The 12,636-nt window shown below is 38.8% G+C and overlaps 1 protein-coding gene across 9 annotated transcripts in view; it reads left to right on the top strand.

Annotated features, from left to right (window-relative positions):
• otofa (otoferlin a) overlaps window positions 1-12,636 on the top strand; it is an 89,586-nt gene that overhangs the window by 47,106 nt on the left and 29,844 nt on the right. For all 9 annotated transcript variants that reach the window (XM_085245885.1, XM_085245884.1, XM_085245882.1 and 6 more), the window contains exons 6-9: window positions 9,176-9,246; window positions 9,503-9,629; window positions 11,205-11,259; window positions 12,421-12,552. In XM_085245885.1, the coding sequence (XP_085102011.1) occupies window positions 9,176-9,246; window positions 9,503-9,629; window positions 11,205-11,259; window positions 12,421-12,552 (385 nt within the window). The remainder of the gene's footprint in view (window positions 1-9,175; window positions 9,247-9,502; window positions 9,630-11,204; window positions 11,260-12,420; window positions 12,553-12,636) is intronic.

Genomic DNA, 12,636 nt, shown 5'->3' with positions numbered 1-12,636 from the left:
TTGACTGCTGCCATGATTCTAGCCTACGTCACAGAGTCATGTGCGCCTTTTACATCCAACACAAAAACTGCAGTCGTGGTGCTTTCGATTGTACTCAGAACTCAGAAATTCTGCCTTCTGAATAGGAAGATGTAGGTAACACCAGACTGCAGATGAGCTGCATACAGGGCTGGACTGGGAAAGAAAATTGGCCCGGGCATTTTGACTAGAAACTGGCCCACCATTATAGGAAAAATCATAAAGCCTTTGAATGAAAACAAACACTGTTGTGACAGTGATGTTCACTGTTTTGATGGTATATATGCATCAATCTATCAATCGTTTGTTGTAAGATTCAGATAATTATTTTTTAAAAGCTAGACATTTTAAATGAGAATAAGAAAGAAAAGTATTTCTTTGTGCCCCCCATTCCCTGTTAATGCCCTACATGCCCCCTTGGCCACACTTTGCTAGATCCGCACCTGCACAGTTACCAGCTGTCAGCTACCTAAAAAAGGATTGTGGGGTTATTTGTCTCTCAGAAACAGTTCATAACTTCCCTTCAACTCATTCATGTCACCTAAAAGGTAAACCTGTTTCTCCATCACCTGCTCAGCTCTGATGATCCAGTAAGGACATCTCCTGGTTTCATCTTCATGTTTCCCTCTCACCAGATAACCAAAACATATCATGACCAGCAGCTTTTTTTTTTACAGCTGTGGCTCCAGCAAACATCAGCTGATACTAGAAATTAATATTAAATAAATTCTAACAACAGCTGATCAAGCTTAAACGTGCTGCTGTTGTTTAGCGCGACATCCGCTGGTTTCCTCTTTCGGCGCAAAGTGAGCGATAAACAAACAAGAGAGCCGATCAGCTGATCATTGATCAGTTTCATGATTGAAGTAGAAACAGGAGAGGGAGGGGGGAGAATGAGAGAAGAAGAGGCAGCTGTGCAGCAAAGACACAGAATAACTCCAGCTTTGTGCCTTTTTCATTGTAGCTGAATTACGGGACAAACTGTTCCTTTTCACCTCAATAAGAAACGCGTAATATTTTCTCTGAATACCAGACGGGACAGTTGGCAACTCTAATAACTTATGAACAAAATAAGGTTCAACATCATTAACTTCATAGCACCCACCCAGCTGTATAGAAACTCCGTCATGCTAGCTAGCACGCAGTACGGAAAAAGTCAGAATAACGAAAATAAACTCCACCTAAACTTGGTTCATATCTGACCCAGAGAGACTGCAGGTCATAACTTCTTACCTGAAGTTCAGTTCACACTTGGACCGGCGGCCGCCTCGGGTCTCTTTTCCTTCTGCGTCCCTTTTCCTTCATCCACCTGCTGGCCTCCACCACTTGCTAATGTTACTGAATCTGTGGAAACTCCGCGATGCCACCACACGAAGTAACGAGTAACGACCCTATCTAAATCCCAGTAACGAGTAACGCGTTCCTGATTTTGGCATAATAACTAGTTACCGTGCTCGTTACCACAATAATAACGTAGTTACTGTAACGCGTTACTTAATAACGCGTTAGTCCTAACACTGGTGACGAGCGATGTAAAAATCCAGAGGCTGGTTTGTCTTATCTATCAAATTAAATGTAAACTGTAACTTATCAGTTGAGGAACCTTGCAAAGAAAGTTACCACATAAAAATGAGAAATATTAAGGAAAACATCTTGTAATATTCTCCTGTATCAGTCTGGGGTTCAAATGTTGCATTTTCAAGTCAAAGAGTAACTTTAATGCAATGTTTTAACTGAATTATGTTTTTTTTCTCTTCACCCTTTCACTTGTGTGTCCCTAAATTGCAGCCGTTGTAATTTAAATCTTTGGCATTACTTGTTTCTTTCTCTCGAGGGATTGCAGCTCTCATCTCTGCTGTTTTGTTTTGCTGTGCTTTGCACTGGCTCTTATCTTCAGCCTCTGTGATAGCGCTGGTGTGTAAATTTGAACTTTTTTTGTCTCCCGATGCTGTCTTTTTGTTTTCTTTTTTTGTTCAAAGCCCTGATGAAGGAGCAGATTACAATGATGACATAAAGACATCCCAGTTTTTTGTTGTTGTTTTTTTTTATTGCATGTGTTTAATCCAGACAGGAGTTGTAACGTTGTACGCCATAAAGAAGCTAAGGTTGCCATTATTATTTTTTAAATTACTTTAGACATAAAAAGAACCAAAATCCACTCTAGAATCAGCAGGTAAGGCAGACAAAAGTCAAACTTAAGTCAAAGTGAAAGATGGCGCAAAGTGTATTCAGTGTTATGGGAGGTCGTCCAGCAGTGGTCCAGCAAAACTCACGTAATGACAAAGAGATAAAGGGACAATTCTCCTCATTCAGCTAGCCGATACAGGAAGTGACCAGGAAAATTAAACTAAGAAACACAAGAAGAGAACTAAAGAACAATGTGGCAGACCACCACAATTGCAAACTCCTCAGCACAGCCTGAATTAAACTTTACTATCCAGAGATTTTCTTTTCCAGCCCAGCTGGTGCAATAAAAAATATGAACAAATAATTAAATAAAATGCTATTTTTGGAGTGGATATTAAAATATTAAAATTTTAAATATGATGAATGTTCCTACAAAAAATGCCATTGTGTACTATACATTCTAATACCCCTGCCCTTAATTTCAGTTTCCCCAGCACTTTTATTTTCTTCTTTTTGTTTGAGTTTTCAGTTTGTGTTATGGGTAACATCTTCCTTCCTGATGCAGACGCCGTGTTAAATAATAGACCTCTGATTTTTTTTTTAAGTTTTGTTTGCTGTAAATAGGCCACCAAGACTCAGAGGACTTTGTTGTGTAGGCAGGCTTTAAACTTGCATGAGAATTTAACTATGTGACTCTAATGGGGATGAAGTTATAAGCAAACATTTACTAGATCATGCATGCAAAGAATATCATTTAAGCAAATGAAGTGAGAACACAATGCACTTGACAAGATCTATCTAAATCATGGGGATGATAGGAACACAAACGTTATCAATTAGAAAGCTAAAAAACAAAACAGTGCTTAATAGCCAAGGAAAGAAATCAAGTGTAGAGAACTAGAGAGTGAAAGCGAAAAGGGAGCATTGTTCAATAAGGTTTCAGGATAGAGTTCTTATTATCTCAGTTTCATTCCCTTGCAGTGTTATCAGGTAGTGCTGATCTTTGTCTGGCTCAATGTGCATCCAATCCAATTCATGTGAAAAAGAAAGAAGAGATATATATGGAGGGAATCTTTGTGAGCCCCTTTCAGCAGAACTCCCAGAGCAGAACTGACAGTATATATGTTAGTTAAATATTAATTGCTCCTGGGATATTTTCAGTCTTCACTTTATTTATTTGTTTTCATCTGAACTGAAATTAAAACACATGAGAAAACATACAGATGGATAGATGCTAACTAACGGTTCAGCTATTACTGTCTGGAGGAAACTGTGAGAGAATATTGGATTAACCTCAGCAAACTCAGAAATCTAACAAATGTAATACTCATGATTTAACTGAACGGTATTAAATGATTCATAAATACACACTCACAGAGCTATGTTGTTATATACACTATGCTTCCATGTTGTTTACAACAAATTTTCACCCTAATATCCTGAACGTGACACCAGAAGATAAGACTCATTAGATCAAGCAATACTTTTGTGTAGTGTAGTGAAGTGTAGTCTCAGTTTCCTGCTTTAAGCTGACAGAAATGGCATTCGCTGTGGTTTTGCCCAGAGAACCACCATGCACTATTTTGTCTTTTTTTCTCTTCTCTGCAAACGCCTAACCACCTGCACTTTTCCACCAGCTAACATTACAGGTAGGGATGGGTATTGATACGATTTTCACGATTCCGATTCCATTTTCGATTCTGTTTAACGATTCGATTCTTTATCTATTCTCTTATCGATTCTTTTTAAAAAAGGAGAACACTAAGGTCGATTAGCTTAAAACTTTGTTTTATATCTTCTCTTTGAACAAGATAGAAATTTAGGAGTAACATGGTCTTACAAACCCAACAGTGAGCTCTTAAGAGATCCAGCCTACGGCTCTTCAATGGGGTGTCACAGGGTCCTCAGGAAAAAAAATTGTAAATGTAAAATAATAACATAAATATTCTTCTGTAGCAATAACAAAGTATAATATAAATTATTCTGTAACAATTACACAAGAATATCCAGTAATGTCCCTGCCTACAATTAAACACATTCACTTACCGAAAATCGGAGCATCTGCTGTGCAAGCCTTTGACCACAAACTTAGTCACTGCTCGGTGACATTCGTCTATCCTGGCCTGAAAGGAGACGCGACCGGTAGACTGCAGCGAGAACTGCCAGCATCTGAGCCAGCCTCTGTCTGTCTCTCTCATCATGGTCACCTAAATGCACAGTAATGGCAGGTTTTGTAATAAGGCAGATCGCGCTAACATAATATGCACTGTTAGTTGATTATATACCTGCCGCATTAACGGGAGAGGACGTGCTGGGTTGAGATTCACGAATCCGGAGCGGAATTAAAAACATGACATTCATTTAAGGTCATCGCGTGTTTTGTGAGCTTTTGCATATTCGTAGTGTTTCCTCCCTTAAATGAAGTATTGCAAGTTGCCCTGTTGTCATCCGTTCTCGTAAAGTATAATCAAATTTTTGAGCATTTGAGCCACCATGTTTCCTGTCAGGTAAGCAACGCTCCGCAACGTGGTGACGTCATTCGGGGCGACTGGAATCGATAAGGGAATCATTTGCAAAAAATGGCAAACAATTCCAAGGAATTGAAACAGTGGGAACCGGTTCTCAACAAGAACCAGGTTTCGATACCCATCCCTAATTACAGGAGTGGTACCAACTCATAACATACAATTTTTTGGCTTGTAATATTAGAAGCGCTTAGTAGAAAGACTATTTAAAGAAAGTGGAAATAGCCACCTTGGTGTCACCTGTCTTGAGCTTCAGGTTTGGCATTTTACCATCACAAACTTGTTTTTGTTTTTTTTTACATAGAAAATACTATACTTGGATAAGATGCTAGAGAGGCACAAGAAGTGGATCTGACAGAGAATGTAAGAACTCTAATCATGCCTAACGTTATCAGTCCTGCTCTAGTGAATGTTTTACTTTGTGATCATCCATCCAACCATTTATTTTCTTCCACTTATCCATTTGTGGGTCACAGGGGACACTTGAGCGTGTGGCAGCTGTCATAGACGTGGATGCGCTACACCCTGGACAGATCACCAGACTAACAACAGGGCTAACACATAGTGACAGATTGCCACTCGTGCTACTTTTATGCCTAGTAAAAATTTAGATCCCCAATTAACCTAACAACATGCATGTCTTTGAAATATGAAGCTGGATTACCTCGAGGGTAAGCCTGAGGAGAACATGCAAACTCCACACAGAAAGGCTCCAAGCCAGACGGCCATAGCAAGAAACAAGTCCATTTTATACAGTCTATCTTTCGGGAGCGCTCTGAAGTTGCAGTTCTGAAAAACAAATGCAGACAGAAAGCTGACTATAATCAAAGTCAGTATATTATTCTTGTGTTTTAGAGTAATACCATTGTTTGTCACTTATGAATACCAAGCAGGGGACACTGATGTGAGAGCAGATTAGTTCAGTGAGAAAAATACGCACAAGCCCAGAGCATAATCATCCAAACCAAGCCAGTGTAATTTGTTCACTAATGGCTGAGGGTATACTATTCAGTGACCTAAATCCTGACTGACAAATAGTTTATATAACCATATAACTGTTATTCATTTTATCAGAACAAACATTGTATAAGTTAGATAGCTTGAAATGCTTTGCTTACAGATAATGTTTAAATCAAGCTGTTAGTGAATAACTTCAGTTTGTTCATTGATCTTTACTGCAATTTAAATGTGTAAGTAGAGGGTTTATGGTTGTGTATGTATCAACGAGTTCTACTCACTCTCCTGAGATATACAGCACAGTTTAAGCATGCATGTACACATGTCTTTATGCGCCTTTGCCTTTAAAGTGTGCAAAAGCTGTGCTCTTCATGCATTAGTGGGCTTGTTCTCCTTATATCTACTAATCTTGAATACACATCGCTCCGCATTCTGGGTGTTTACTTGTGTGTTGGGTTTGACTGCAGTGTAACTAGAGCAATAGGTTTTTTGCAGATCAAAGGAAACAAGGAGAGACGTGCAACATAATCTTCAGCTTCTCGACCCCCCTTCTCTCTGTTTTCTTTTCAAGTTTGATGTGTTGTGACTTTTTACTTTCAAAGCTACGAGTGAATTTGCATATTTTTATTTCTGTAATTGGAAACACTTGGTTGTAAAGTTTCCCTGCCACCTACTCAAATCTTTGAAGGTTACATTTCATAACTAATTCAATAAAAAAGGACTACTCATTAAAAAAAGGTGGAAAAAACAACATCCGTTGGTCTTATTTTAAACTTAGAGCCTCTTGCTGAAAATACTTGTCTCTGATGATTTTTTTCTTTTTTCTTTGACTCATAAAAGGAAATGAAAAAGAGTGACGGGTGTGACGTCAAATGTATGAAGTGTCCATTTCTATTCTCTCTTCCCCGTATTACATCACAGTGACTTTAGCTTTATCATCAATGCCAGCACTGGCCATTAGTTTAATAATCTGACCTGTGCACAGTGTCCTCTTGCAACATTCATATAAGGCAGGCTCAATCCGTGCTTTTATGTTGTTTTTGCCTAGTTTTGACACTACCATCCAAATATTGCAGCAGAAATTGAGAGTCATCAGAGCAGGCAATGTCTCTCCAATCTAATATTGTCCCATTCTGATGAGCCCGTGTGAATTCTAGCCTCGGTTTCCTGTTATTAGCTGCCTGAAGTGGCACCCGGAGAGGGCGTCTGCTCCTGCAGCCCATCTGCTTCAAAGTTCAAAGTGTTGTGCTTTCAGAAATGCTCTTCTGTGTACCTTTGTTGTAAAGAGTGGTTATTTGAGTTACTGTTGCCTTCCATTTAGCTTAAAGCAGTCTGGCCATGCTTCTCTGACCTCTGATATCAACAAGGCATTTTTACCCACTGCCATTCACTATATATTTTCTATTATTCTCTGAAAACCCCAGTAAATCAGCAGCTACTCCTTCTGGCACCAACAATTATGCCATGTTCAAAGTCACTTAAATCACCTTTCTTCCCCATTATGTTGCTCAGTTTGAACCTCAGCAGGCCATCTTGGCCATGCTTACATACCTAAATGCATTGACTTGCTGTCATGTGATTGGCTGTTCAGATATTTGTGTTATTAGGCAGTTGAAAAGCTACAATATCACATTAATTTCATAAGAGTTTGTTATGAGCTCTGGAGACTCTCGTTTGATTTGTAGAAGGATCTTCCCGTCTACAAATATCTACAAAACCCATCATCCTTTCTCTCCTCTACCTCCTGTCTTTGTACATCTGAACATGTCCCTCCACCTCTCTCTCTCTCTCTCTCTCTCTCTCTCCCTTTCCCTCATCCTCTCATCTGTCCAGCTACCATTTGCCAGGCTGGTCTGTTTTTTCTGCAGCTGACAGATATAGTATATGGAAATATAGTTTATAATAGAAAGAAGCTTCAGGTGGATTGATTTGACCTCCTTGGAGCTGAGTAGCATCAGTGTTTTTCATGTGGTATGTATAAGAAATACTTTTGTCACATTATTACATTGCAGTGATGTGTCCTCAGACTATAAGGAGAATAAGGGCTATAAGAGAAATAGGTTAGACTACTCTTTTTTTTGAAGAATAACTGTGAATGCAACTAATGTTCGATGTTAACTGCGTTATTAAAGTGGTATTTCATTTAGCTGATGAGGCTTCAAATTCAGCCCAAAACGTAAACATATTTAATTTTTGTCAGGGTCCGTGGGTCTTGGAAAAATTTTATTCTTTTGTTTGTAAAGATCATTTGTTTTCTTTCTTTTTTTCCCTTTAATGTATGTTTTTCTGGTTGGTTTCTTTATATTTGCTAGTTTCATATTCTCACATAGTTCTGTCCATGGTTATAGTTTGGTTTATATTTAACTCCTTGAGTTCCTGTGCAATCCTGCTTCATGTCATCCTGCATGGTTATGTGTTTGCTTCCTCTGGGTTCCCAGCATTTTCAGCCTTAGGCATGTTTCAGTTTTCCAGTATTTCTGTGAATGGCAGCATTAAAGCTGATATTTTCAGTTATACCTGTTTCCTGAGTCCTGCATTTGGGTCCACAAACCTGCCTGCCACACAGCCGACACCTGACTGCTTGCAATCTTGTAGCACTGAAAGAGAGCTGGAGAAGCTGGGTCTAGCTTCTTGATTAATTGGCACTTTTTCATCATTCATATACAGTTCACGATTTACCATCCAGCACTTTTAATTTAAAGTAACTTATCAAGTAGTTAAACTTTGCCTCAGGGACATGACGCAGATTGAGAAACCTAAAAGTAAAATCTTAAGCATAAATGGCCATTTTCACTGTAATTGGAGGCTCTTTTTTGCATTTTTAGTGGGTATTTCTTAGTATATTCTGACTTTTATCAGGAATTCATAGACTTTTAAACCACCATGGGTTATGAACGTATCATATGAGATGTCTTAAACTTCAACTTTTCCATATTCCATGAAATGAGGCTGAACTGTTTTAAAATTACGAGGTAAAGATCAAAGCAAAAGTTGAACTCTGATACACCCGGCTCTCACTGCTTGAGGCAACAAAAGGAAAACCCTCCTATTCATTAATTTTCTGACATGTATCCATATCCGCAGCAAATTAGACAGCCACACTCATTCTTAATTATTAAGGCCCCTCATTTGTCGATCTGCTGATGACATCACAAGCTCTTTGTTGTTGCGGTGATATGTGATCCAGATAATATCGATGTGGAGACACTCGATACTCTTGTTTTGTGATTGAGGGTCTGGAGAATTGTTTGGTGGTGATCAGGGGGAGCAACAGGAATTGAATGTCCAGCCAGTTTCAAAGATGTCTGTGAGGTATGGTCAACTTTATGGTGTTGAATTGCATTTTGAGGGTGCACACAAGCCAGCAGTGGAGTTTTTGCTGGAGTTAAGTTCAGGTTTTAATGTTAACCCAACTCTCCTTATGTTACAACTCAAAGTGACAAGTTTGAAGTTCAGGATGGATCGGCAGTGAATCAGACACTTCATTACCATGATATCACTTCCGTCTTATCGCTTCTCTTTTTCATTGTTTTGTTCACCTTCACTAGAGCAGGGAAGGGAGTTTTCTCAGCCATGAAGCTCGGAAAGATCAAGAGCTCTAGAGATGACCACAAGAAAGGTAAAACACTCCACAAAACAAGACCTGTTTAAGTTACTGAAATTAGAAACTGAAGATTATTTTCTGATCTGAAATTACTTATTATTTATAATTATTTAACAATAGAAACCTTTGATAGTTGTCTATAGGCTTAAAATTGGTGTAAGCAGTATGTAATTGAAAATAATGGAGATCTAAAGTACCCATCAAGTTTTATTTGGTAATTGTGTGGTTTTTTTGCTTTGTTTTTTTTTTTTTTTTTCAATTATTCTTGCAGATGAGCCAGCCGTCCTGGACATGGAGGACTTGGACAAGAAAGCAATGCGTCTTGCTGGTATGCTGGAACCAGACACCATCTCTTTGGCCTCTGTCACGGCTGTCACCACAGACGTCTCCAATAAAAGGTCTTATACAGTAACGCATGCACACATCACAAGGCACAGCATTAAAATACAAGCAGACCTAGAGGCAGATTTCACAACCTGAAAGTTACAGTATCTCATAAAATTAGGTTATCTGTGTGGTGTAATGTAGTGTGGAATCCTGAAACAAGCAGAAACTGCTGGAATCTGTTCTTTCAAAGGCACACCCACAAGCTACTAAAAGCTATTAAAAATGCTTGAATTTAAACTTTTATGAAGGCAGGCTTGTGTAAAATGAAGAAGTTCAGTCTGTATTTTCAGAGAGAGCTACCTAGATCTACCAAAACGTCTTCAGCTGATGTAATGTTAATCTGTTTTGCAGTCTGATTAGAAAAGAAAATATATGGAGGTCTGAAACCGCTAATGTACAGGCACTCAAAGGAAGAGTGGGGAACTCCAGGCCTCAAGGGCCGGTGTCCTAAAGGCTTTAAAAATACCACCCTGGGACAACACACATGAATCAAATGATTAGCTCATTGCCAGCCCTCTGGAGAACTTCAAGACATGTTGAGGAGGTAATTTAACCATTTAAATCAGCTGTGTTAGATCAAGGATACATCCAAAATCTGCAGGACACCAGCCTGGAGTTGCCCACCCCTGCTCTAGAGAAAACAGTGGTTGGAGACTGCAGTTCGACCAAAATTATTGCAGCCTTGCTGTCTTTGAAATTGTTGCTACAAAAATCGATCTACAGTCATCTGGCATTTTTAAGTTAACTTTAGTGCATCAAGATGGCAAAAAACAGGAATAAGACAGAGTTAGTCTGCTATCAGTTTGTGATTAAATGCTGCCATGTTAGCACTTGTATGAAATCTATTTGTGATAATACAGTGATTAACTGTGATAAATCAGTCAAAATCATGCACAGAAATTCCAATTACAAGCCACAACCTCAGTAATATGAAACAGAAATTCAGATATTTCTCCACAAAAAGTGATATTGGTACTGCAGGACAGTGACTGCAAAATGGCATAGCAACATGAACCTTACTTATGCAAGAATATAACCATGTTACAACCAGTTGGCTGCCAATTAGCAACTAGCTGAGTCAAGTCCCTTGTTGCAAAGAGATGAATCACAAACAAGTTGCACTTATCAGCACACAATGACGCAGAGTGTTGGCAATATGCCTGTATTTATAAATTAGGTGGCAATTGTTTGCAAACCCAACGCCATATGTCTGAAAGTGACTGCAACTGTTTGGAGACAGGTTGCCTCCCCCCTTGGCAACCACTTTGAAGGTGTCGCCAAACAGTTGAAGGTTTTGTTTTCCTCAACTTCTCGGTGGCCATTTAATTGCCACAACTGTATGCAATTGGTTGTGGAATGCAAAAAAATTGAATGCAACCACCAGTTTTTCCTTTTTTTTTTCTTTTTTTCTTTTTTTGCTGTGACTGAGCAATTTGCAGTTAAATAAGCTAAAGTTAGTTGCACAGTTTTAAATATACATACACAAACATACTATGTTTAAGATTCAAACTTCAAATTAAATTTGTTTCATGCTTTTTCACTGTCAGTTTGTTGAAGAAAAATCATGATTATGTTGATTTCTTCAGGTCAAAGCCAGACATCAAAATGGAACCAAGCTCCGGACGACCAGTGGATTATCAGGTGAGTTTTTGCATGTAGATGTGGGGTTGAAAGCCGGTCTTTGTAACCAACTCTATCGACTTGATTTCCTGCATGTTTGGCCTCAAGTTTGTTTTGTTTTGTCTTTTTTTAATTAAGCGTACTTTCTTTTTCTCAGGCTGGTTAAACTCAAAGCAACTCCTACATTTGTGTGCATCAGATCTAAATGGGATCTGGGGGTCATTAAATTACCCGTATATAAAGAGGAAGGAGATGGCTTACCTAACAGCTACCTTAACTTTTCTTCAAAGTTTAAAAGACCTTGGAGCAACTGTGGGCTACAAGGCAGCTAATTAACACGTCCACTCTCATTTCCTCCTTTTAATATCAGGTCATCTCACTGCAGGCAGTTAGCTTTTAGCACAAAAGGTGAAAGCAGACCAGCCTAGCTGGCTGCTTTCTATCTTTAAAAAGGCTGTAGACAAAATAACACGTTGTATCTCATTTGTTGCAAAATTTAAAAATTATAGTTTACTGTCATACACAGGGATTGTGCCCAGTTGCATGTGCACTATTAATATGTCCACTGATATTGTAGATGTACTGATATGTATATTTGTGTACTTTACCGTCACAACTGTTTGCCTACTGGGACTAACAGTTCTGAATTTATTCATCATTACATCAACAAACACCTAAACAGAACAGTGTAACTACGCTGCAATGATAGCACATGGCCCATTTTCATGACCTATTTAAATGTAAAAAACAGAATACTTTTGTACACCAGCTTGTAATCCTCGTGCAATCGTGAGCAGCAGACTGTCTCTCCCTTTTTTTTTTGTTTCGCTTGGTTTCTCTTCATCAAGCAAAGAATAATTAAACCAGAGGGATACTTGAATGTGGAAACCTTCAGCTGGGATCTAGTCTGTCCATAAGCAACTACATTACCTCAGCCTGGGGAAATGTTTGAGTAAAAACAGTCTAAACTACTGCGCTCTGACAAAAGCCCTCACAGCTTTTCATCATTAGTTTCTGAAAGATGGGTCTGGATTGTTTTTTTATGAATTGTTCTCATGATGATTACTGAATGGTTGAATTATTTATAATGAGACCGTTGCTGTTTTTTGACTCACTATTGGAAGAAGATCAGCTTGTTTAAAGTTTCAGAGTCAGATCTGATGCATTAATGTCTCTCATCAGATCAGCATCACGGTGATCGAGGCCAGACAGCTAATAGGCCTTAACATGGACCCTGTGGTGTGTGTGGAGATTGGAGATGACAAGAAGTACACATCTATGAAGGAGTCCACCAACTGTCCATACTACAACGAGGTGAGACAATTTAAGCTTTTAAAATGTAATTTGCGAGCTTTGTCCTTAAAGTAACAAATCTGTGCATGTTTATCGTCTGACTTC

The sequence above is a fragment of the Mchenga conophoros genome, linkage group LG15 (genome assembly GCF_057382185.1).
Source record: "Mchenga conophoros isolate Kocher_MC1m ecotype Shallow Benthic linkage group LG15, M_conophoros_male_GT1.1, whole genome shotgun sequence".
Classification (NCBI taxonomy): Eukaryota; Metazoa; Chordata; class Actinopteri; order Cichliformes; family Cichlidae; genus Mchenga; species Mchenga conophoros.
Note: the sequence above shows the minus strand (reverse complement) of the source record. Positions and strands in the feature narration are given on the sequence as shown.